This window comes from Dasypus novemcinctus, chromosome 13 (assembly GCF_030445035.2).
Source record: "Dasypus novemcinctus isolate mDasNov1 chromosome 13, mDasNov1.1.hap2, whole genome shotgun sequence".
Lineage (NCBI taxonomy): Eukaryota > Metazoa > Chordata > Mammalia > Cingulata > Dasypodidae > Dasypus > Dasypus novemcinctus.
The window spans coordinates 31303681-31330411 of NC_080685.1; the positions used below are offsets into that span (position 1 = coordinate 31303681).

Genomic DNA, 26731 nt, shown 5'->3' on the forward strand with positions numbered 1-26731 from the left:
AGTTGACACATCTGTCCCCTACCAGTCTTCTTGACAGTTTTACGAGGACTCCAGTCAATGCTGACATGTGTGTTGAAGTCTTCAATGAGCTGCATAGCTCCCATCAGATTACAAGGTTGGAATAAGGTCTGAAATTTGGGGTTCAACTGTTGGTGAAGAGCGATGGAGCTTTGAGCGAAGGTTCCCAGCTCTTTCTGGGAAAAAACAGGACACAAAGCAGATCTAAGTAAATTCCAGACCATGAATACAGTAGCCGTTAGCCTCTGTGTGAGAAACTGTTCTTTCTACTACAAGGTAAAAATAGGTAAAAATCATAGATTCTTTCTCTATTAACATTATTTCATTATTACTTTTTTGCTGAGTCCCCAGGTATTCAGTAATTATGTTTATGATACACTCAATTGTTATGGTTTATTTTTTAGGCTCAGTGTTCCTCAGCCTTTTAGATGTATGGTCTAGCACCATAGCTAGAAAGAAGGTGCTCACGAATGAGGCTGATGGGAGCAGACAGAGCTCAGTGGTTGAGCATCCACTTCCAGTTCGAGGTCCTGGGTTCAATCCCCAGTACCTCCTTAAAAAAAGGATGAGGCTGGTTATTTTTTATTTATTTATTTTTGGGGGGTGTCTTTTGGTTTCTTTGAATAACAGCTAGAACAAGGTACTCCTCTGAACACAAATGGAAGTGAGTACCCACTGTTACCCACCAAGAAAGCTTGGCATATTAGCGAACATATTACTAGAACTCCCAAGAGACTGAACCAAGAATCACAGAATATATTCATTATTTGCCACAAAGCTCAGATTTTATAGGGTTTAAAATTTTAAAATTAAAACTCTTTCCTCTATCAATGAGCAAAATTAATCCTATACACAAAATACTGCTATTAAACCTAGTGCATGGATAAAGAATTTAATATCTATAAAAAGAATAGCAGTACCAAAAACCTAAAAGTCAAGATAGATCTAAAAATGAGGCAGAGGACTCGACAAAATGTCAGAGGGACAATTCTGAGAAAATTGAATACATTCTCTATCCTTTCATAGAGATCAGTGGCTTATGTTTCTCTTAGCAAACATGGAAAAAAGTAGAGTTATCTATCAAAAACATCCCAGAGTGAGGAATAAATATAGGTTATGATGGGTGAATAACTGTGAGAAATGACTTGTCAAGGTGAAGTCTTTGGAGTTAGGAATATATAGAGCCTTACAAGAAATATCCTGGTGGTACTGGCCTCAGAATTGAGACTGGGGTTGGAGCTGGCAAGAAGGTGGATTTGTGTCAAGAGCTGAACATGCTGAGGAAGTAAAGAAAAGAAATACATATTATGATATTGTCATTTCAAAAACCCAGACAGATGTTACCACGATGTTTGCAACTTTATCACATATCTTTTGTTTGCTGGAAAGACTATGAGAATTACACAGTACATTAGCATGAATTTCTCAGGTGTGTTTGCCTTGAACAAGAGCCAGACAAATCTCAGAGGGACTGAGATTAGAAATATGAAAAAAACTACTGCTGGCAGAGAAGGCTATTAATTCAGAATGGATGACCAAGACTCTGAAATCTATAATTCTGAATACTATCAGGGTCCTTACAAGCATTTTTGCCTGAGCCATAGGGCAGAAACATGATAGCCACTCAAGGCTCTAACATGTTATAAACCAGAGTCCATGGTTTTAATGGTATGAAGATAGCTAGTTTTGGGCCTTAAGGTCAAACTATGGGATGATGCAATATTAACATTAACAAAAGAGTCTTACCTGCTGCATCTGATGCTGGAGTCTTTTTCTCTGTGCTGTGTCTAGAACCAGGGTCTGATGAACTTTCTCAGTCTGGGGCTTGACCCTCTCTACCTCCTGCTGCTGTTTGGCTGAAGATTTCTTCATTTTCAATTGTTCAAATAGCTCTTTCACTGTACGATGTTGCTCATTTAGCAAATTGGCCAATGGTTCCTCAAACCTATCCCCGAAAGAGAGATAACTGAAGTGGGATGTTTTCCTACATCTACACACTCATAACTATTGCTAATGACAGGTGAAAAAGAACCCCAAAATTTCCATCTTCTGATAACCCCCCAAACCCACTTTAGACAACAGTTGAACTCTCAGCCTTATCTAAATCTTTTCCTAAAGTTGTTAACATAGACTAAAATAACATGATTCTGAATTAGCCCCCTCTTCCAATCTTTCTACAATCATTCCTCTAAGTGAAAGACAAATGGAAAGGAAATTAAACAAAAATCTAGGAGCCAAGAAACATCTGGAAAACAAAGTACCCAAAGAGCTAGTGGGAACTTGTCATTCTTGCATCACATTAATTACATTAACCACACTGACTACATTAATCTGGCGCTTGCTCTTAATCACGATATATAATTTCTGAAAGCGCAGCATTTGTTCTCTAATTTACCTGTTACTCCCTTCCCAGGTCAAGCTTTTCCCATCCATATAGGCTGCCCTGCCTTCCTTTCTTGAAAAGTCAAAGACATTCCAGCATGAAGAAGGTTTACAGAAACATAACATATGGTAGGTGAAATGAAGAACCGAGAAGTTAGTTCCACTATTACCCTACTATCCTCCATGAAAATATCTTCTTCTGACTCTTTGAGTCTCTTCCCCATTCTTCCTAACCTATCCTTACCTCCTGAGAGAGCCACTGTTTCAGGGTTGAAGTGATAACCTAAATACCTAGCCTGTTAGTTCTTAGGTGAAGGCAGAGCAAGATATTTCAATAACTAAGCACATGCTGATACACTGTATAATCAGGATAAGTCCTGGTCAAGGAACTATGATGAGTGAGTTTTCCTGTTTCAAGGAACCCCCTATATTAAGGCAACAGTTAATGATAATCTCATATTTTAATTAATAATTTTAAATATTTAAAAATAATATTTTCCAATGGCCTCTGGGGATGAAGATTTTATTTCTTTTTATAGTATTTATTATAGGTTTGGGCAAGCACAGAGTAAAAAACTGAAGACCATGGAACTGTACTCCCTACGAAAACCGAAAATTATTGATTATATGTACAACTATCAGAGGACCAGAAGAGCAGAAACATAGTTGCAAAAATTGCCTACATCTGACTTTAGTATTATTTAGTTAGTTGGTAAGGGGAGCACAAATGACTCACTTTCCGTACGATGTTTTTTGTTTTTAAGATTTATATTTATTTCTCTTTCTCTTTCCCTGCCCCCTGCCCCGTTGTCTGTTCTCTTGTGTCCATTCACTGTGTGTTCTTTTGTGTCAGCTTGTATTCTCAGTGGCACTGGGAATCTGTGTCTCTTTCTGTTGCATCATCTTGCTGCGTCAGCTCTCCGTGTGTGCGGCACCATTCCTGGACAGGCTGTGCTTCACAGGGTGGCTCTCCTTGCAGGGAGCACTCCTTGCATGTGGGGCTCCCCTACATAGGGACACCCCTGCGTGGCATGGCACTCCTTGCACGCATCAGCTCTGCATGTGGGCCAGCTCACCACACAGGCCAGGAGGCCCTGGGTTTGAACCCTAGAGCTCCCATATGGTAGACAGATGCTCTATCAGTTGAGCCACAACCATTTCCCACTTTTTATTTAATCAAAAATTAAACCACATTTGCATTTCCAACTAAAAGAGAAGCAGCAGCATCCCAAGCAGACTTACTAGCAGAATGTAACTGATTTGAACAGGGATTTTAAAGTGGCCATATCATTCCCAAATATAAAAAATCCATACACTGAGTTGACTAATGAGACTGAACTATTTTAAAGCTCAAAAAACCTAGTTATAGGAACCCTGTACTTAATGATTGTTTTGTAAACCCACAATGTCTCTAATAAAATAATAGAAGAAAACCAAAAAAGAATGGTTCCATTTTTCTGTTATATCAGAATTTTGTTCTATGAAGTATGGCTTGAAATAAGTGGGTCAATTACTGACATTTAGAAATCTTGAGATTTTTATTGTGATGGTATTTTGGTATTAGTTGTAATGGAATATAACAGGTATTTCTGGTTTTATCCATTGGTTAGTACATTGCCTTTGTCAATAAACCACAAGGTCCCTGAAGGCCTTGTTTTCAGATGGATCTGTAGCTTTCTAGCTCAGTAATGGAGTTAGTTAAAACATGGACTGTGAATGTGTTGGCTTTACTTTGTTCCACACATGGAACAAACTATATACTCACCTCTAGTCATTCATCTAAGGAATTGATGCTACTACTCACAATGAGTAACAAGTAATTAAAGTACAGATCAGTTATGCAAATCCATCACAGAAACAGGGAGAAAAGCCTCTATTTTCTGGATGGGGCATTAGAAATGCCAACTTTGTATGAAAAAGGCAGTACATAATTTTAGACTCCCAGGGCGTTATTGCTTCATGGTTTGATCTATTCATGCCCAGCTTACCGATAAAGCTTCATTAATATTTACCAGATATTAGTGGCATATAGGAGAGCAAAAGTAACATAACTGGATAATAAGATTTGAGGAAATGTATGTGGCTGGCCACAAATCCTGCACACCTCTCCAGCACCACTCACCCGAGAAGTTGCTATGGATGCCAGCTACTATTTTTTCTCCCTTCCCAAACAGATACAGCTTGGTCTGTAGCTGCACTGCCCCATAACAAGGAGACTTATTTAACTGACAGCCAACTCCACACAAGGTTCTGTACCTTACTTCAGTAATGGCAGCTACGTAGGAATGGGAAATTGTTACTGTAATTTCTGAAAATTTTTTCAGAAATACATTTTCACTCCATTCTAAGTCTCAAGGTCTTTGGCTAGCCTACCGTAGGGCTTGAGGGGTGTTAAAATTAGGCCGAGACTCAGTCACACGATCCTCTTCTTCTGGGCCATCATCTTCCACGTTGGAAAATCCCTTTTCATCTTGGAACTGAGAGCAAAAGAAGAGGATGGTTTTCATGGGGAATGGGCATATGAAAGTCACCCTAATGATGAGAAGGGCAAGTATCTAAAATACAGGCCTTGAAATAATGCTGGCACCCAGGAAGAGTTCACATGACAACCATTCTCAAACTAGTCCTCCCATAACCCCACATATAGGATGATTATTATGGCAGGAAAAAAGTTTCTCTACCAGTCAACTTGCAATGCTTTTTTAAATTTTTTTAATTTTTTTTATTATTGATTCTGTCAACTTGCAATGTTAAGGACAGAGAACAGATAACTCAAAATGATCAATCTCTTGGACAAAATATCTTCTCAAGGACAGATTTATCACAAAGTTAACTATTTGTACTTTGAATAGTCTAAAACAAGTTTGCAATCTCTCAGAATCCAAGTGACAGTTGAGGAAGCCATCCAAAAGCTAGAAAACTTGACTAATAGCCTTCACGTGGATAATCAAGCATTTACTTGATAATTAGCTAAATTAATGTGCTGCTATAGTCTTTCCTAGATGGACTAAAAGGGGAGATAGCTCAGGCAGATCACGCTTCTCAATGAAGCAAGGGTCCTAGGGCCAAAGCACTGAGCTTCAGGAGAATTCACTTTTACCATCCAGAGTTCTCACTCAAGAATCACTACTCACAGTTTCAAAGAGCTCTTCCACTTCCTTTTCTGTAAGAAACACAAACAGTGTGTTGTTGGCACAAGTTAGTTTCATTTTGCAATAATGGGGAATTTCATGAAGACAATATATTGTTTCACCAAGGGACCTCACAAAATCCTCATATCTGTAATCTTTCACTCATTCTTTCAAAAACATTTGCCAAACACCAACTAGGCCCTAGGCCCTGCTTCACAATTCTCTCAAAGCCTACACCCTCAAAGCCTTTTAACTCTACACTTCTCTTTGATTCCTGGTGTTCTCCTTCTAACCCTTCTTCTAACTTTTGCTATAATAAAATGCCAAATAAACAGAAGATCTTCTTCATAATGGATATAGTATTGTAATCTTAAAAATAAGATGAAAGATGATAAAGCAATAAAACAGAACGTAAGTTCTCTTAAATTCTCTTAAAACAGAGAATTATACTATTTAGGAATACAATAAATGTTTTTGGATGCTCATAATGCATTCTCTATAACCTGATCAAAAGCCAGTATCTTACCTTCTTGAAGTTTTATATAGGATTCTAGCACAGGGTCATGTGTACACTCAAAAAAAATCAATGGTTTCTCAAGTACATGCTTTTCCATTATCAGTACACCAGAGACAATGACATAATTTGTTAAACAAATGATTCCAGCCAAATTAAGCTATCATGGTAATTGCTTTCAATGCCTCCAATCAGTTCATTAACTAGATAAAATCAAAGCGGTTTTTCCAAAAGTCAAATCAGTTTCTATTAATTTCCTGTTTAAAACTCTTGGACTTCCATTTTGATAAAACCAAACTCAAATCCAAAGCCCTCCATGATATAAACACTCTGTATCTTTTCCACTACCACTCACACACACAACTATATAAACTACTTATCAATTTTTCAAACATACTTTTTATTGTTTCACAATTCTATGGTATATAGATGCTCTTCTATATTGCAATATATATTCTTCTGGCCCCATCTACAAAAAATCTCTTACTCATCCTTCAAAACTAAGGTAACTCATCTCATTTTGTGAATCCCATACACTAGATTATATCCTCTTAGAGGCCACTAGAGTTATACCTTACACACAAACCATTATAGCATCTATCATTTTACAGTATTTTTGTTTGTATTTCTGTACTAAGCTGAGCTCTTACAGGGCAAAGGCCAGGGCTGGTTCATCTTAGCATTCCAAGTACAATACGTGTCAAATAGTAAAGAATCAACATATGCTGAGGGCTATTTAAATGAAGGACTAAACAGGCTTTCTGGGAGTATATACCTAAATTTAAAGAATTAAAGAAATAAATGGGACAAAGGAAATTTAAATGTCTTAATTTAGATGGAAAGAAAACTTCACCTGCAAAAACTTCACCTGCAAAAACTTCACCTGCAAAAAGCTACAATGTAAACAAAGGTAGGCAGATGTGGAACAGTCAAGAGCTGGACTCAAAATAAACAAAGACTCACTAGGGATTCTCACAGCCCGGTCAGTGCGGAAATCCTCTGTGTCTGGTTCATCAAGATCTTCCAGGAAATTATATTCCGGATCATCATCATCATCTGCCTCATCTAGGGGAAAAAAAAGTGTTTCAAACACTTATTCCCAACTATGAACTCATAACAATGTACAAAAGTTAAGATTTTCAGTACCTCAGGGGCCTGTTTCAATAAAGCATGTTTAAAGGACTTCCAGGGAAGATGAGAGTAGGGAGCTCTAGACTCAGTCCTTTAACCAAAAGAGCTTTGAAACAGGCAGAAACTATTTGAAACAACTGTTCTGGGGCTCTGAACACTGTATAGAAGAACACTGCACAGCATCCAGGGAAGAGTGGGAGGAAGAGGCTGATAATCTACTTAGAGAATAGTGCATTGCTCTCCCCACATGGAGCAGCTGATGGAGCCCATTCCCCACTCTCCTGGGAGGCCATCTCAAGGTATAGCACCTGGCTAGCTCACTAGTGACAGGAAGGGACATAAGAATCCTTTTCCCCCAAAACAGGAGTGGGCACAACCAATCACGGATCAAAACTTTTGATTAGAAAATTTGGATTGCTGGGTTGTGGCTTTGAACTATTGTTTCATCCTGCTCTGAACAATGCCACCGTGGACAGGGGTAGAGGATGTGGAGATTTTAAAGATGCAGCAGTGCTTCCTCAGGGCTGCAGGGGCAAGTTAGCTGAAGAAGCAGCATATGCCGGGCAGGCCAGGTAAGTAAAGCTTTGAGGAAGTTGTCAAATGGGGTTTTGACATCCTTCCTGATCCCCTCTCCAGGGTAGTCTGGGGGCAGACTGTGCCTTCTTCATGGGCCCCTGGCTGGGAAATACTGACTTGGGAGAGTTCTCTCCAGGGGGACCCTCCTCCCAGAATTTGCCCTCCAGGCAAAAGCTGTAAGAATTTTAAAAATGTAAAAAACCTACAGAAAGAAAAAAAACAAAACAGATGAAGATTACCAGAGAATGAACAGAGAAAAGGGAGTTTTCTCCTGATGAGACAATTGCACAAGTGCAACCTTAAAAATTATAGCACCTATCCAGAACAAGAATGAAGATGAGCTGAAAAAGTAAGAACAGTTAAAACACTAGTTATTCTGAAGGTCTAGAATAATGGAGAGTAAGCTTCAAAGAAGAGCCTTAACACAAAGACAATCAACAAAAAACCATAGGCAAGAGAGAGAAACTGACCTTCAGAATAAAGTCATCAAGATAATCAGAGGAAAGTGGACATGGCTCAAGCATTTGAGCACCTGCCTACCACATGGGAGGTTCTGGGTATGGTTCCCGGTGCTTCCTAAAGAAGACAAGCAAGACTGCAAGCTTACATGATGGGCTGGAATGGCAAGCTGATATAGCAAGATGATACAACGAAGAGACACAATGAGGAAACACAACAAGAGTTATAATATGTGGGAGCAGAGGTGACTCAAGCCATTGGGCACCTCCCTCCCATGTGGAAAGTGCTGGGTTTGGTTCCCGGGGTCTCCTAAAAAGAAGACGAGCACACACAAACAGACACAGAGAACAGAGAGCAAGTGCAAACAACAAGGGGGGAAGGGAGAAATAAATAAATTAAAAATAAATAAGATAATCAGATGTCTAGACAGTAGCAGAAAATGACAAGCGATACTAAAGAGGAGGAAGATATGACCCATTCAAGGAAACAAATTAAAACTTCAGAGGAGACACAGAATTTGGAACAAATAATCAGATATCTAAATCAATTAAAGGAAATGAAGGAAAATATGGCTAAAGATGGGTAAATAACAGCAGCTATGAACAGGCAGAAGAAAGAATCAGTGAACTATATAAATGGGATCTCCTCAAAATTAAACACTTTTGTACCTCAAAGGACTTTATTAAAAGTATGAGAAGGCAGCCAATTCAATGGGAGAAAATATTTGGAAACAACATATCCAATAAGGGTTTAATATCTAATATATAAAGAAATCTACAGTGCTCTCTTCAGCAGCACATATATTGAAATTGGAATGATACAGAGAAGATTAGCATGGCCCCTGTGCAAGGATGACATGCAAATTCCATATTTTTTACTTTGTGAAGCCAAAATAAATAAATATATAAAATAAAGAAATCTACAACTCACCAATTAAGAGACAGACAACCTCATTTAACAATGCACAAGAGCCTGACAAGGAAAGAAGGATGGTGGTCCCCCAGCCTCTCCAGACAACTGCAGCCACTTTCTACCTGCATGAACTAGACTATTGAACACATCTCTGCCTCAATCCCTGCCCATTAGGGCAGGAGGAGAGACAGTGGTCCCTCAGCCTCTTCAGGCAACTGTTGCCAATCTCTGCTCATGTGGACTAGATAGTTGGACACATTTGTGGCTCCAACCTTGCCCCCAATAGGGAGGAAGAGGGATAGTGCTCCCTCAGCTGTCTGGGCAACTGTAGTCTATTTCGGCCATCACGGACTAGACTATTGGTTACACTTGTGGCTCCATTCCCACCCCTGACAGGCAAGAGGAGGGGCAGTGCTCCCTCAGCATCTTCAAGAAATTGATGTCACTTTCGGCCTCCACTGACAGAATTGTTATGCATACCTGTGGCTTGATCCCCGCCCCAGGCAGGGGAGGAGGGGACAGCCAGTGCTTCTTCAGTCTATCTGGGCAACTCCTGTCAGTTGTGACTCAGATGGCTTAGTTTACTGCCCACAACTGCAGCTCCATCCCCACCCCAGCAAAGGGAGAAAAGGGCGTGGAACTTCACCATCTGGACAAGTGCAGATCATCTTGGCCTGCATGGCATGGACTATTGCACATGGCTGCAGCTCTACCTCTATCCCTGGCATGGGAGAAAGGTGGGAGATGCTTCATCAGTTACCAGGGCAAAATAGGCAGCTTCAAACTCCACGGCTTACAGTACCAACCGTATCCTCAATTCACCACAATCAGTAAATGAGAAAGGGCAAGAAACAGATGAAAAAGAGCTGGATTAAAAAAAATTCAGATTGGCTAAACATGAGCCACTATAATAATGCAATTAAGTTGAACCAAGTATCAAAGAGGGACTGTAGCACATAGCCAATCAAAAGCCCTAGACTACACAGAGAAACTGAGCCCCGAATAAATATATCAAGTAAATCACATGCCAAGACACCAAGAAAAAAATTACAATTCATACCAAGAAACAGGAAGATATGGCTCAGTCAAAGGAACAAGTTAAGCCTCCAGATGACATAAATGAGTTGAGACAACAATCATAGATGTTCAAACAAATCTTAATAAATTCAATGAGACAGCTAAAGAAATTAAGGATATTAAGAAGACACTGAGGGAAACGGACTTTGGCCCAGTGGTTAGGGCGTCCGTCTACCATATGGGAGGTCCGCGGTTCAAACCCCGGGCCTCCTTGACCCGTGTGGAGCTGGCCCATGCGCAGTGCTGATGCGCGCAAGGAGTGCCGTGCCACGCAAGGGTGTCCCCCGCGTGGGGGAGCCCCACGCGCAAGGAGTGCGCCCATGAGGAAAGCCGCCCAGCGTGAAAAGAAAGAGCAGCCTGCCCAGGAATGGCGCCGCCCACACTTCCCGTGCCGCTGACGACAACAGAAGCGGACAAAGAAACAAGACAACAAGACGCAGCAAACAGACACCAAGAACAGACAACCAGGGGAGGGGGGGAATTAAATTAAAAAAATAATAATAATAAATCTTAAAAAAAAAAAAAAAAAAGAACATGATATTTAAAAAAAAAAAGACAATGAGTAGAAGTAGAGTTGGCCCAATGGATAGGGCATCCGCCTACCACATGAAAGGTTCACGGTTCAAACCCTGGGCCTCCTTGACCCATGTGGAGCTGGCCCATGTGCAGTGCTGATGTGCGCAAGGGGTGCCGTGCCACACAGGGGTGTCCTCCGCGTAGGGGAACCCCACGTGCAAGGAGTGCGCCCCGTAAGGAGAGCCACTCAGCGAGAAAGAGAGTGCAGCCTGCCCAAGAATGGTGCTGCACACACGGAGAGCTGACACAAGATGATGCAACAAAAAGAAACACAGATTCCTGGTGCTGCTGATAAGGATAGAAGTGGACAAAGAAGAACACACAGCAAATGGACACAGAGAACAAACAACTGGGGTGGGGGGAGGGGAGAGAAATAAATAAATAAATGAATCTTAAAAAAAAAAGAGGAGGAGGAGGAGAAAGAGCTAAAATCAATGAAGTAACTACATAGATGGAAGAACTAGAAAAAGAACTGCAAACTATTCCCAAAGCAAGCAGAAGGAATGAAATAACAAAGATTAGAACAGAAATAAATGAAATAGAGAACAACAACAAAAAGAAAATCACTGAAACCAAAAAAGTTGGTTCCTCTAGATTAACAAAATAGACAAAACCTCAGCTAGAATGACAAAGAAAGGATGCAAATAAATAAAATCAGAAATCTAAGTAGGGACATTATTACTTACCCCACAGAAATAAAAGAAATCATAAGGGGATACTATATCCAACTGTATGCTAACAAAAAGGAAGGGAGGGAGGAAGGAAGAAAGGAAATTATAGACCCATTTCCCTAATGAATATAGATGGAAAAATTCTCAATAAAATATTTGCTAATCAAATCCAACAACACAGTAAAAGAATTATTTGTCATGATCAAGTAGGTTTCATACCAGGCATGCAAGTTCTTGTAATTTTCAATACAAGAAAATTAATCAGTGTAATGCATCACATTAATAAATCAAATAAGAAAAATCACATGATCACCTCAATCGATGCAGAAGAGGCATTTGACAAAATACAACCTCCTTTCTTGATAAAAATACTCCAAAAGATAGGACTTGAAGGAACCTTTCTCAACATGGTAAAGGGCATATATGAAAAACCCACCCTAACACTGTACTCAGTGGTGGGAGACTGAAAGCTTTCCCGCTGAGATCAGGAACAAGACAAGGGTGCCCACTTGTCACCACTGTTGTTCAGTACCGTCCTAGAGGCTCTAGCTAGAGCAATCAGGCAATAAAAATAAATAAAAAGGGAAGCAGACGTGGCTCAACTGATAGAGCTTCCGCCTACTATACAGGAGGTCCAGAGTTTGATACCCAGGGCCTCCTGGCCCAGGTAGCAAGCTGGCCCATGTGGAGTGCTGTTGTGAGCCAAGGAGTGTTGCCCTGCATAGGGTGGCCTCCGTGCAAGGAGTGCAGTCCTGTGCAGGAATGCAGCCCGCCCAGAAGTAGTGCTGCCCACTTGGAAAGCTGACGCAGTAAGATGATGCAACAACAAAAAAAGACAAGAGAAGAGACAATATGAGACACAAAGAACTAGGGAGCTGAGGTGGAGCAAGAGAGTGATCACTAGTCTCCCACTCCTGAAGGCCCAAGGATTGGTTCCCAGAGCTGCCTAATGAGAATACGACACAGAAGAACACACTGCGAATGGACACAGAGAGCAGACAATGGGGGCAGGGGGAGGGGGTACAAATAAGAAAGAAAAAAAAGGAATAAAAGGCATCCAAGTTGGAAAGGAAGAAGTAAAACTTTCACTCTTCACAGATGATATAATCTTATACCTAGAAAGTGAATGATTATGCAATTATGATATCTTAATATGAGATAAATGTATGTAAATATAAAATGTAAACATGTAGCCATTCCATAAATGTTGAAAACAGGCATGAAAAAAGTACAATATATACATAATGATTACAAGTATGAAAAATTATCTTTCTATACTGGTTAAGAATCAGGAGTTAAGTAACTAAATTATACAAAAATAATAAAGATTTATTACGTTAGGGTAGTAGAAATATGGGTGTTTTTCTCCCTCATAATTTTCCTTAATGTTGATGCTACGATGTCTATGATAAATAAAAACTGATGGGGGAGCAGATGTAGTTCAAGTGGTTGAGTGCCCGCCTCCCACATGGGAGGTTCCAGGTTTGGTTCCCAACGCCTACTGAAAAAACAAAAAAGCAAACAAGCAAAACAAACCAAAAACAACTCAGGGAAGCCAATGTGGCTCAGTGGTTGAGCACCAGTTTCTAACATACAAGGTCCCAAGTCCAATCCCCAGAGCCCAGTACCTCAAAAGAAAAACAAAAACAAACAAAAAAACCATATACAACAATTGTGATGGAGTCATTGAATTATGGAACTGTTATGGTAAGGTGATTTTTCTCCCTTAACAATTTTAGATCAACCCTGTAATAGAACTTTCTGCCATGATAAAAATATTCTATATATGTATTATACAATATGGTATACACTAAACAGATGTGGCTAATGAGACTAAGGAACTGAAATTTTAAAAAAAATTATAAATGTGATTGCAGCTAAAAGGGGTAGTCTAGGGAAGTTAATTAAAAGACAGCTAGAGGATAATCTAGAACTGTCTAATAGTGATTTCGGAGGTAGATGAGGATTGTGGTTAATAATATGAAAAAAAGAATGTTCTATTTCCAGGTATTAAGAATATGGTGAGGGAAGTGGATGTGGCTTAAACAGCTGGGCTCCCACCACCAATTGGAAGTCCCAGGTTTGGTTTGTAGTGCCTCCTACAAAAGAAGAGCAAGACAGCAAGCTGACGCAACAACATGATGGGGTGAGATGATGCAACCGAGAGATACAGCAAGGAAACACGAGAGACAAAACAAACAGGGAGTAGAGGTGACTCAAGCAGTTAGGTGACTCCCTCCCACATGGGAAGCCCTGGGTTCAGTCTCTGGTGCCTCCTAAAAAAAAAAAACGACGAGCAGACAGCAAGCGCAAACAATGAGGGGAGAATAAATAAATAAAGAAAGAAAAAGAAGTCTAAAAAAAAAAAAGAATATGGTGATACATGGCAAAAATACAACTAATGTAACCTACAGGCTATAGTTAACAGTAATATTGTAATTTTTTTTAGCAAAGACAAAGAAGGTACTGTATTCATGCTCAAGGAAAAAAAAGGGGGGGGGAACAGGTGGTCTAGGACATATGAACATGATCTAGCATTTTTCTCCCTTCATTTTCTTCATTAACAAGGAGACCTTGGTCATGTCATTTAACCAATCAGTTCTCACTTACTTTTCTCTCTGAACACTGGAGAAAACAACTGAGTTTGTTTTTGGGATTGAGTAAGATACATGTGCCTGGACAGAATTTATTAAAGTAAAGCTTCGATAATTTGCTCAGCTGTCTTTTGTCTGTTATTTAATATTTTGAAGTTCAAATAAAGTTTACTTAAAAAAAAAAACAGGTTACCAAAAGATAATAACTAAAATCCTTACTATTATGTAGCCTGAAACAGAAGCAATAGCTCTCCAAGTACTATGATGGAAAAATGTCTAAATTATTTTGTTAAGTGAGAAAAGAAAGTTACAGGTTTAGAATATATATGATGTGTTTGTGTGTGTGTGTGTGTATGGAAAAAAACTTATTTGGGAGTGTGTTTGAATACAATATGTCCTTGAATATATACAGCAAATATTTGGAAAGACACTGTGACATATATGACTTTGCATTTTCTCCCCCAACCCTTCCAGTTTCTTCCCCTTCCAGTCACAGGAACATCCCATTCCTAAATCGTTAAAAGGCAAGTCTAGGGAACTGGTTGTGAGCTGTTAACTGATCAGTAAATCTTGCAGGACTTCATTCTTTACAAGTCCTGCTGTCCCTCACATGCCTTCCCCATCTACATGTAGACATGCATTATAAAAGAAACCTCTCATTTTGTGGCAAACAGGGATGATCAAGCTCAGAAAATGCTGTTTCTCCTCATGCTGCTGAGGATGAGGACCCCACGTTAAGACCCTAAATAATTGCTCATTACTTGCCAGGCTGGACTTGTGTGAGTTTTTCTTCAGCCTGACATATTCACCTCAGTTTGGCAGGAAGTTGTCGTTTTACACAACTTGCCGTATTCGGGAAAAACACAAAGAAACTATTACTTTTCTCTTTGTACCCTTCTATACTATCTAAATTTTTCATAATAAACAAGCATCTTTTGTTAAAATATATATAAATATACATACATATTTTTAATCATAATCATTGAAAAGTCTATACTTATTAATCCCAATGTAAATTGTTAAACTGATCATTCTTTGTTCAACACAAATACTCAGTTAATAATATATTAATTGGCACTGTTTATATATTACTACTCAAATATCAAGACTTTTTCATCTAAGTATTTATGTCACCAATTAAAATTCTTTAAGTCCTTAAGAATGGAACCTTATCTTCCTAATTTTTAGTTTCTAAGCAAGTCTCTTCACAGCACTCTACAAATGTTGCCAAATAATGAAAGTTCTAGAAAGAGCATTTAGCATACCAGTTTGGTCCACCATCTGTGGGTTCAAGAACTGCAACAGACATAGCCCACCATGCACAAATGGGTCAGCCAGTATTAGTCACAGAGTACCCATTTAGCAAACATGCTAAATACCATTTAGGGGGTTCTGAGTTCTGCTTAGCTTTTAGGGCCTTGGTTGTGCACTATGCCCTCTGGGCCTACTTATTTTTTGGCTCATTAACATCATCAGCATCTACCCAACTAATCTTCAGTTGGTATGTCCTTCCTGTGCTGCCTCTTAAATTATTTTATGCAAATGAGACTTTCACTTTTAATAATATGTAGCTCAGATGGAACATGTGAAAATAGTTAACCATGAAATACTATAAAAATAGAACAGCATATGGCTAAAAAGTTTGGTACTTGAATCTATATCTAGCATCATCTCCTATTTTCCAGCTCTCAATAAATTCAGCGGGTAGATCTGGGGGAATCACATCCACCCCAATCATTGGCTTTGGGCTCTGTTTAGAGTTTTTTGCTTTTAGGTTTTTTTTGGTAAACCCGTACTAATATGTATACAGAAAAATAATGAAGTTTTAAAGAAAAAGTATTTTCACCCTCACTAACCATCATTCCATTACCCCAACCAACCCTTAATATACATTCCTAAGCTGTCCAGACCAGTTGTTTAGGACACCTAAGAATTAGATCCCTACATCATACCCATTAGAGATTCTGATATAACAGGTATGAGGTAAGGCCTTAGCATCTGCAGTTTTAATAACACACACCCATGCAAACATCCTTACACTACTTGATTCTGATTCAAGTTCTAGGGACCATATTATGAGAAGTACTGGCCTAGACTCCCAGAATTCTGACAGCCAACTGTTTGGCCTTTCCTTACTAAATGCTACCATTTCAGCTCTTTGAACAAAGGCAATTAAAATCAGGGCACCAAAGCTGCTAATACTGATGATAAGACTCTGAGAATCTTACTTATCTACTGTCAATATTTTATCTTAGCCTAGAGTCTCAGGACAAAAAGCAGAGCTTTCTTATGAAAGGATATACCCACTTTTAAAAAGTTTTAACTCCCCTGTGACATAATTAAGGCATGTTCCTAGAATATTAAACTGGGGTCTACACATTGTAGTATAACAAACTGATTCTATAACATTGAGCAAGGCAAGGCAATGAATTTCTCTGAGATTTCACTATCTACAAATGGAAAGAACTATCTCAGTTGGTGTCACAGATCTTAGGGTAGGCTGGTAGAAAAAGGATATGTCAATAAATGAACTTAAAAGGAATTTATAACCCCCAATAAATCATCTGAAAAAATTTCATGTATGTAGATATGTGCATTTTTCTGGAAAGAAGGTGCATACTTTCCACTAGATTTTCAAAGTGGTGAGTAACCCAAAAGTCAGAAACTTAGGCTCCTCTCAGAAAGACTAATGGGAATAATATATGGCACTGATCATTAAAAAACTGATTTTCTAATTTATGTGTAGATGACTCAGCTTCAAAATTCATCTTTTTCTCATGCAATTTTGTATATTTTGTTGCTTATTAGAACCACTGCTACAGAAGACAGGTGGGAAAGAAGGAAAATGCTAAGATTCAGACCATTTGGCTGCTTGTTAAATGGTTCCAAATGTTTGGACAAAGATAATTTAAATTTGGGAAACGGACTTTGGCCCAGTGGTTAGGGCGTCCGTCTACCACATGGGAGGCCCGCGGTTCAAGCCCCGGGCCTCCTTGACCCGTGTGGAGCTGGCCCATGCACAGTGCTGATGCGCGCAAGGAGTGCCGTGCTACACAGGGGTGTCCCCCGCATAGGGGAGCCCCACGCGCAAGGAGTGCGCCCGTAAGGAGAGCCGCCCAGGGCGAAAGAAAGTGCAGCCTGCCCAGGAATGGCGCCACCCACGCTTCCCGTGCCGCTGACTACAACAGAGGCGGACAAAGAAACAAGATGCAGCAAAAAGACACAGAAAACAGACAACCGGGGGAGGGGAGGGGAATTAAATAAATAAATAAATAAATCTTAAAAAAAAAAAAAAAGATAATTTAAATTTGGGACTATAATTCAATTCTTCCTATCGCCACATGAATGTGGAAAACTAAAAGGTAACTACATATTTGAAAACTCACAGAGATGCACATCTATTATCAGTGGTCCCTCTGGGGCATGAAATTGTCATAGGGAGGGACTTTAATAGTTTATTTTATATACTTTTAACTATTTGATTTTGTTATCCCAAGCATGTATTATTCTTGTAATTATAATAGAGAAAAAAACTCTTGGAAGGATATATCCTACAAAACCCACCATTCTTTTTATTTCATGTCATTTCTACCCATCTGTCCTCCTCCTCATTGTCAATGTTTTCAAAATTCTTTCAAAAGTTCATCTCAACTATCACCTCTTTCATGTAGCTGTCTCTGATCATCCCAAACAAGAATTATCTGTCTCTATGTCTTCTTGAATCTTACAACAGCATTTACACCGCTTTTATGGCATCTGAGTTTATTCAACAACATCATTCATCTAATACGTACTGCAAAAATAAAACAAAAATAATAAATAAAATGTACTGCACATCTAACATTGGTCCAGGCATGCTGTCATTCATGCAGGTTTTATACCCTGATTAAACAATTACAATATTTTATCCCTCACAGCACCTAAGCACAATGTGTCATATAAAAATTTACCAAATGATGTACATTATAATTATTAACAGCATCATAAAGTACATTCAAGGGCTTGCTATTTTTTTTCATTCACTTTTCAATATTTCTAGTCTCACCTGCCCAGCTACTTATTTAGCCTATTCTCCATCCAAACAACATACTCTCTTCTTTATTTTATACTATTATTCCTCCCCCACCCCCCAATGGCTCCCTCATCTGTTTGCTCATTGTTTTTGCTCATTTGCGCTCATTGTTTTTTACTTGTCTGCTTTTTTGCTCATTGTCTATTTTTTCTTTAGGAAGCACGAGGAACCAAACCTGGGACCTCCCATGTAGGAGGTGGGTGTTCAACTGCTTGAGCCACATCTACTCCCTGATCATTTGTTTTTGATAGTTGTATGCGTATTGTTTTTACTCTATGTCTGCTTGCTGTCTGCTCATTGTTTGTTTGTCTTCTTTAGATGGCACTAGGAACTGAACCCAGGACCTCCCATGTGGAAGGTGGGCACTCGATTGCTTGAGCCACATCCACTCCTCTCATTATTCTTTTCAACACATAAAATCTTATGGTAGTTAATCTTTATTCTTAGAATAGTAGCTATAGCATGTCTTCATTTTTGTAAAAATAATTATATATAAACACATGCATGTATTTATGCATATATACATAGATGTAAGAGGATATATGTTACCTTTGGGGGAAGAATAGACATTTTCTGGGGGAAGTGTAGTGATGACAGGGGAGAGAAGAGGTCATTTGTTCATTACTTTATACTTTTTTTTAAAAAAGGCACTACTCAAAGATCTTTGGCCACTTGTGGTGTTAAAGCCTGCACTGACTGGAGGGCTCCAATATTTGCCTACTATCTAGCAGTATAAAACCATGTTTTCAAAATTGTAATTCTGTTATCCCTCACAATAGAACATCAGTTTACAGAACCTGTTCATGAAAACTACATGCTAGTCTTTTTGTTTTTTTTAAATTTTTATTATTTACTGTCTTTTTTTTTTAAGGATACATATGATTTTTTTGTCTTTAATTTTTTTAATGTTACATTAAAAAACATGAGGTCTCCTTATATTTACTGTCTTTATTATCAAATTACAGAAGTGCTCTTACTAGGCTCCAATTTTAAATGAGGAGAGTAAGAGGACTTCAGGTATAATTAAGCCATTATGGTTATGCTCTATGATCCTGTAGAGAATTCTGCTAAAAGCAAAGTATGTTACTTACAGTAATCATGGACTTATATGAGCTTTGACTTTTTAGATAAGAACAAGTTACAAATTAAGTTGTAAGAGTGCTCTCTACATACTTGTTTATTAATGTGAACACAAAGACCACATTTTTCACATTACTAATGGAATTGGAGCTGGCAGACACACCATCTGAAAGATCAGATAATCTCCATCCTCTTAAAATTAGGGCTGTGCACTGGCTCCCCCTTCGTTTAACTTGAATTTCAATATAAAAAAATATATATATTTATACCTCAGGCATTAAGAATAGAAAAATAAGTACCATAAATTTTTTTTTTAATGATCTTATAATCACAAATTTGGAGAGACCACAGAAAACAACTAGTCTTGTTATCGAGCCATTTTCAGTTACCTATTATTTTGAAACAAAAATTTTATTTAGCAGGTACCATGCAAATCTAACCAGTTTGTATCTGGTAACCCATATAGCACATTAAATCATTTAGTTACTAGGTATACAACTAACAGCTACTTTTTTTTAATTTCTCTACTCTCCACCCCCCCCCCCACCCCCGTTGTCTGCTCTCTGTGTCCATTTGCTGTGTGTTCTTCTGTGTCTGCTTGCATTATCCTGCGGCACAGGGAAACTTCGTCTCTTTTTTGTTGCATCATCTTGCTACATCAGCTCTCTGTGTGAGGCGCCGCTCCTGGGCAGGCTGCGCTTTTTTCATGAGGGTCAGTTCTCCTTGCGGGGCATACTCCTTGTGTGTGGGGCACCCCTAGGTGGGGGGGCCCCTGCGTGGCATGGCATTCCTTGCGCACATGCATGCGGCAGCACTGCACAGGGGTCAGCTTACCACATAGGTCAGGAGGTCCTGGGGAACAATCCCTGGACCTTCCATATGATAAACGGACACTATCAGTCAAGTCATGTCTGTTTCCCTAACAGCTAATTTTTTTTTTTAAGATTTTTTATTTATTTCTGTCTGCTCTGTGTCCATTGCATTTTTGTCAGGTGGCACCAGGAATCTGTCTCTTTTTATTGCATCATCTTGCTGTGTCAGCTTTCCACGTGTGCCACACCACTCCTAGGCGGGCTGTGCTTTATTCATGTGGGGCGGCTCTCCTTGTGGGGCACACTTCCTACGTGGGGAACTCCCCTACGCGGGGGACACCTGTATGGGCTGGCACTCCTTGCGCACGGCAGCGCTGTGCATGGGGCCAGCTCACTACACGGGCCAGGAGGCCCTGGGTATTGAACCCTGGACCTTCTATATGGTAGGCGGATGCTCTATCGGTTGAGCCATGTCTGCTTTCCAACAGCTACTTTTATTATTAACTATGGTGAGTTGCTGAGAAGTTCTGCTGCTCTACATTAGATGTACTAGAGGAGTGTTAAGGAGATTTTTCTTTGACCATGTTGGGTAACTGGCAGAACCACCTATTGTGAACATCTTTCAGACAAAAAGTCATCTATGGGGTACCACACAAACGTTAAGTGTCAAAAATAGGGGTGGGGCTTCTCATTCCCTATACAAGAAACAACTCAAAATGGTTCAAAGACCTAAATATAAATGCTCAGACCATAAAACTACTAGAAGAATATGTCGGGAAACATCTTAAAAACCTTGTGGTAGGTGGCTATTTCTTGGACCTTATACCCAAAGCACACATAATAAAAGAAAAACATAGATAAATGGAACCTCCTCAAAATGAAACACTTTTGCATCTCAAAAGACTTTGTCAAAAGGGTGAAAAGGCAGCCGACTCAATGGGAGAAAATATTTGGAAATCACACGTCTGATAGGGGTTAATATCCATGATATACAGATGTTACAACTCAACAATAAACAAACAACCCAATTAAAAAATGGGCAAAATACTTGAATAGACATTTGTCCAAAGAAATACAATGGCGAAAAAATACACACAAAAAAATGTTCAACATCACTAATGATTAGAGAAATGCAAATCAAAGCTATAATGAAATATCATTTCATACCTATTAGAATGGCGACTAATAAAAAGACAGAGAACTACAAGTACTGGAGAGGCTGTGGAGAGATAGGAACACTTACTCACTGTTGGTGGGCATACAGAATGGTACAGCCACTGTGGAGGACTGTTTGGCAGTTCCTAAAGAAGTTGAATATAGATCTGCCATGTGACCCTGCAATAACACTACTGGGTATATACCCAGAAGAACTGAGAGCAGTGACACGAACAGACATCTGCACACTGATGTTCATAACGGCATCATTCACAATTGCCAAGACTTGGAAATGACCCAGATGTCCATCAATTGATGAATGGATAAACAAACTGGTGTATTCACATGATGTAATATTAAGCACTCTTAAGAAAAAATGAAGTTGTAAAGCATATGACAACATGGATGAACCTGGAGGACATTATGTTGAGTGAAACAAGCCAGACACAAAAGGACAAATACGGTATGACTGCATTTTTATAAACTAAATATATTGTGCGATGTATTGTATGATTTCATTTATATAAAATATAAATAAAAATCAATTCATAAAAGAAAAAGAAAAAAATAGGAGCAGGGGAGGATATGGGAATGTTGCTTAAATGATTCTTAGAAAAAGGTTATATACCACAGAAACAAATTTCCTTGTCAGCTATACTCCTTTACTCTGAGGCTTCTCTGAAAGTACATCAGCCTGCTGCAGGTCAAAATTTCATCTTTGTAATAGGAGTTCTTTGAGAAGTTTTTTTATCGAATACAGTTTCATCACTATTTGAGAACACTGTCACCTTGAACCCAAAGTGTAGCAGGTGATCCCTGCTCAGAGCCATTTTCCTCCTCTTTCTGGAAGTCTATAGATTGGGGCGGGGCTGCTGCCACCCATTTGTGCCACTGTTGCTGGTCCCCCCACCCCCACCCTGCACCCACTGATTGCATTACAGGGTGCTGCAAGGAGGCCTGAGGGGCCACTGCAGAGCGTGTGTCTCCCTGTGCATGGCCTGGGAGAGCAGGGCACTCTTCGTGCTGAAGGGCAGCCCAGGAGCCCTGCTCAGCTCTGGGAATATGCAGCAAGGCCACACCTTGGACATGGGGGTCAGGGGGTGCAGTGCTGGAGCCCAGCAACCTTTCTTTTGGCTGAGGGGGGGGCACGCATGGCAGAGAGGGGGCAGGTGAGGTAGAAATGTTATGGTAGTTATTCTTACGGGACAGAGAAAAGAATAAAAATATGCTCAGTTCTCTATAATTAGATTTGGTAGGACATTAACTGATTAAAAAATAAGATAAAAGAATTTGACTACAGATTAAAGTGAGATAAGTAGAAGACCCTATTCACATAAAAATGCAAGTAAGACCCTGATATTGGTTTGGTTTTAGCAAAGAAAATAAAACAAAAATAAAAAAACAACAACAGTATTCCACAACAAACCTAATCAGAATATTCTGGTCACCTTCCACTGAAGAGAGTGAAATGGAAACAAAAACAGCCGTGATTCCATCAAAAGAATGTGATGTCACCTGGAATCACTACAGATAAGTCAAGCGTTCATAGGTTTTACAGAAATTTATTATACAACAATGAATGATGTCTGATTTCCACTATAATACACTTAGAAAGTCTCCAAAAACAAATTCGGTAATGTTCTAACCCATTCTAAAGCAGGAATTTTAACTTTTATTCTAAAACAAACAGGGATTTATGGTAGGGGTTTTTGTATCATATATGATTGTAATCAAGATGTACAGTTTTTGCCTGACTGATACTCCTTCTCCACTTCTGGTAACACCATCACTTCTTTTGGGTAACCTGTTTTATGAGATGCTGCTAATCCCAGAACTCCAAGGTGAATCAGTCACCCTATCCCACACAAAACCGAGAGTGTGGGTATGTGATCACACCAGACCAATCTGAGTTGTTCCCTTGGATTTTTCAAACTGAAGACTGTAGGAGAGTCCTTCTCACATGAGGGGCAAAGCAGGAAGAAGTAGATATGGAGTGCTTATGGCTGTAGTTCCAGCCTTGTAGAAAAAAAGAGGTTTGCAAAAAAAGTTGATTGACAGAAAGAAGTAGAGATGACAGCTGTAGAAAGATGGAAGAAGGGTCCCAATAGTGCCTAAGTTTCACTACATGTCTTTCTGTCTTTCCCAATGTCTGCTTTCATTTGGTCTCAGCAAGTTGGAGTTAGGATTCTTTCATTTGTACCTTAAAGAATCTTAACTAAGACAATGGTTTCTGATTGAGTCAGTGAACTCCCATGGAATTCTACGAAAATTATGTGTGCAAATATAATTCAGGGAAGGATCCTTAGCTTTCAAAAGATTCCCGAAAAGATTCTTAAAAAAAGAGGGGGGGAGAAGATACAGCTCAAGTACTTGAGTACCTGCTTCCCATGTACTAGGTCCCAGTACCTCCTTAAAAAAAAACACACACACACACACACAAACAAACAAAACAACTCTCATTGGGGAGTGTATATAGCTCAGTGATTGAGCACCTACTTCCCACATACAACATCCTGGGTTCAATCCCCAATACCTCCTAAAAAACAGAGAGAGAGAGAGAGAGAGAAAGAAGATATAAACTAATGGTAAAGTGTCAGTTAAATACAAAGTTAAAATCAGTTAACCAAAATATCCCATTCTTAAAGCTTCTAATTAATGAAAATGTTATCACAGAGATAATAAATGCAAACAAAAGAAACCACTTACCTTCATTCCCCACATCATCATTCATGAGTCCCCCTAGCCACATTTTCCAGTCCTCATCATCTGCGGTATTGGGGTCATACATATCTGGGGTGATGTCTGGAGCTTGCAGTTCTGCCTCTAGCTGTCCCAGGGGAACATCTTTCAAAGGCATCTTTGAACGGGTTCGGAATGCAATGAGGCTGTCATCCATGGGCTAGCCAACAAAGACGGAAAAAAACATGCCACTGAATGTCTAATGCTTCCAAATTCTCTAAACCTCATGTGCTTCTATTCTTAGCTTAAATCAGAAGCTCTCTCTTGTATACAATTTGGGTTTTTAAACTTGTTTTTCTGAGATAATTCAAGAAAAATGACATTAAATGTAAAACCAATATTTCAGGAACATCTGTAAAAGCTTTATTGAAATATAATTCACATACCATGAAATTTACATTTTAAAGTATATAATTACGTTTATTTTAGTATATTAACAGAGTTGTACAATCATACCAACTATCTAATTCCAGAACATTTTCACCTCACCATAAAGAAATCCTGTACCCATTAACAGTCATTTGCCATTCCCCCTTCTTCCCTGTTAACCACTAATCCACTTTTTGTCTCTACTGATTTGCCTATCCTAGACTTTTCATATAAATGGAATAATATAGTATGTGGCCATTTGTTCTGACTTCTTTCATTTAGGGTAACATTTTCAAGGTTTATCCTATTATAGCATGTATCAATACTTCATTCCTTTCCATGGCTGACTGATACTCCATTGTACGGATATACCATATTTTGCTTATTAATTCACCAAATGATGAATATTTAGGTTGTTTCCACATTTTGACAATCATCAATAATGCTGCTATGAATATCTGTATACAAATTTTTGAATGAATATGCTGTCAATTCTCTCAGAGTGTAATTGCTGGGTCATAAGGTAACACTATGTTTAACTTTCTGAGGAACAGCCAAACTGTTTGCCACAGTGGCTGCCATCATTTTACATTCCCATCAGCAATGTATGATGTTTCCAGGTTCTCCAAATTCTTGCCAACAGTTGTGATTCTTCATCTTTTTAAATCATAGCCACTGTCCATGTGCCAGCTGGGCCCTGTATCTCAATAGAGTTGCAATACCTACTCTCCAGTTCATCGGACTTACCCTAGACAACTAACAAGGAGATGATGATGGACAGCACCCATCCCAAAGAACCAAGAGAGTCTACAACTATAAGCAAGAAAGTCCCATCCATCTGCCCTATGGGATCAAAACCCCCTCAATTAGAGGTGGACTGGTCATCACCATCCCAGAATCCTTAGGATTGGGGAATGAATGATGGACTAGAGTAAACTTAAGTGGTATTCTACTACGGACTTACTGTGATTCTAGCAATGGAAGAAATTATATCATTGATGTGGAGGCAGTGGCCACTGGAGGTTCTGAGGACAGGGAGAGGGAAAAACAGGTGTAATATGGGGGGCATTTCTGAGACTTGGGAATTGTCCTGAATGACATTTCAATGACAGATACAGGCCATTATATATCTTGCCATAACTTACAAAGTTGTATGGGAGAGACTGTAAACTACAATGTAAACAATAATCCATTCTTAGTGGCGATGCTCCAAAATGTGTTCATCAATTGTAACAAATGTACTACACTAATGAAGGATGTTGGTAATGTGGGAAAATGTGGGAGGTGTAGGGAGCAGGGCTTATGAGAATCCCTTATATTTTTATGTAACATTTACATAATCTAAGTATATATATTATATATACAAAATATATATATATACTAAAAAAACAAATAAATATATAAACCAGAGCCATTCTAGTGGGTAAAAAATATCCAGTTTTTCCAGCACCATTTGAAAAGACATTAAATGATCTTGGCACCTTGCCAAATCAATTGATCATAAATGTAAGTGTTTATTTCTGGGCTCTCAATTCTAGTCCATCAATCTATATGTCTATCCTTATATCAGTACCACATTGCCTTAATTACTGTAACTTTGTAGTAAATTTTCAAATCACAAAGTATGAGTTCTCCAACTTTCTTCTCATGTGAGATTCTTTTTTTATAATTTTTTTTTTTAATTTCTCTACACTCCCCCCCCCAGTTGTCTGTTCTCTGTGTCTATTTGTTGAGTGTTCTTCTTTGTCCGCTTCTGTTGTTGTCAGCGGCACGGGAATCTATGTGTCTTTTTGTTGCGTCATCTTGCTGCGTCAGCTCTCCGTGTGTGCGGCGCCATTTCTGGGCAGGCTGCACTTGCTTTCACACTGGGCGGCTCTCCTTATGGGGCGTGCTCCTTGTGCGTGGGGCTCCCCTACACAGGGGACACCCCTGCGTGGCAGGGCACTTCTTGTGCGCATCAGCACTGCACATGGGCCAGCTCCACATGGGTCAAGGAGGTCCAGGGTTTGAACTGCGGACCTCCCATGTGGTAGAGGACGCCCTAGCCACTGGGCCAAATCCGCTGCCCTCATGTGAGATTGTTTTGGCTATTCTGGGTCTCCTGCATTTCCATACAAATTTTAGGGTCAGCTAATCAATTTCTGCAAGAAAGGCAGCAGAGATTTTAGCAGGGATTAGCATCGAATCTGCAGATCAACTTGGTAGGTTCTCCCTTAGCCTGCTACAACAATCTCCTCACTCTGTTTCCTCTCTTAACTTGCTATTTCCATGCCTCAACCAAAAGAAAAATTTTAACATAAATCAGAAAACATCACAAATAATTTTCTAATGGTTGAAATAAAATCTAACCTTTTACTGATGGCCTCCCAAGGCTCTTATGACCTAGCGTTTGCTTAATTCTCTGAATTTACTCCAATCGTCTCTACGGTGATCCCCACGCTTTAGCCAGTTTCTGTCCCTTGA

General features: G+C 39.3%; 1 protein-coding gene and 1 pseudogene across 7 annotated transcripts in view; one reads left to right on the forward strand and one right to left on the reverse strand.

Annotated features, from left to right (window-relative positions):
• The window catches only part of GON4L (gon-4 like), a 111033-nt gene that overhangs the window by 22038 nt on the left and 62264 nt on the right, over nt 1-26731 (reverse strand). For all 7 annotated transcript variants that reach the window (XM_058309849.2, XM_058309848.2, XM_058309847.2 and 4 more), the window contains 7 exons: nt 23867-24059; nt 7009-7110; nt 5535-5563; nt 4774-4877; nt 1765-1963; nt 1209-1295; nt 23-194 (listed from right to left, as the gene is read on the reverse strand). In XM_058309849.2, the coding sequence (XP_058165832.1) occupies nt 23-194; nt 1209-1295; nt 1765-1963; nt 4774-4877; nt 5535-5563; nt 7009-7110; nt 23867-24059 (886 nt within the window). The remainder of the gene's footprint in view (nt 1-22; nt 195-1208; nt 1296-1764; nt 1964-4773; nt 4878-5534; nt 5564-7008; nt 7111-23866; nt 24060-26731) is intronic.
• LOC111766853 (U6 spliceosomal RNA) lies at nt 8991-9086 on the forward strand (annotated as a pseudogene).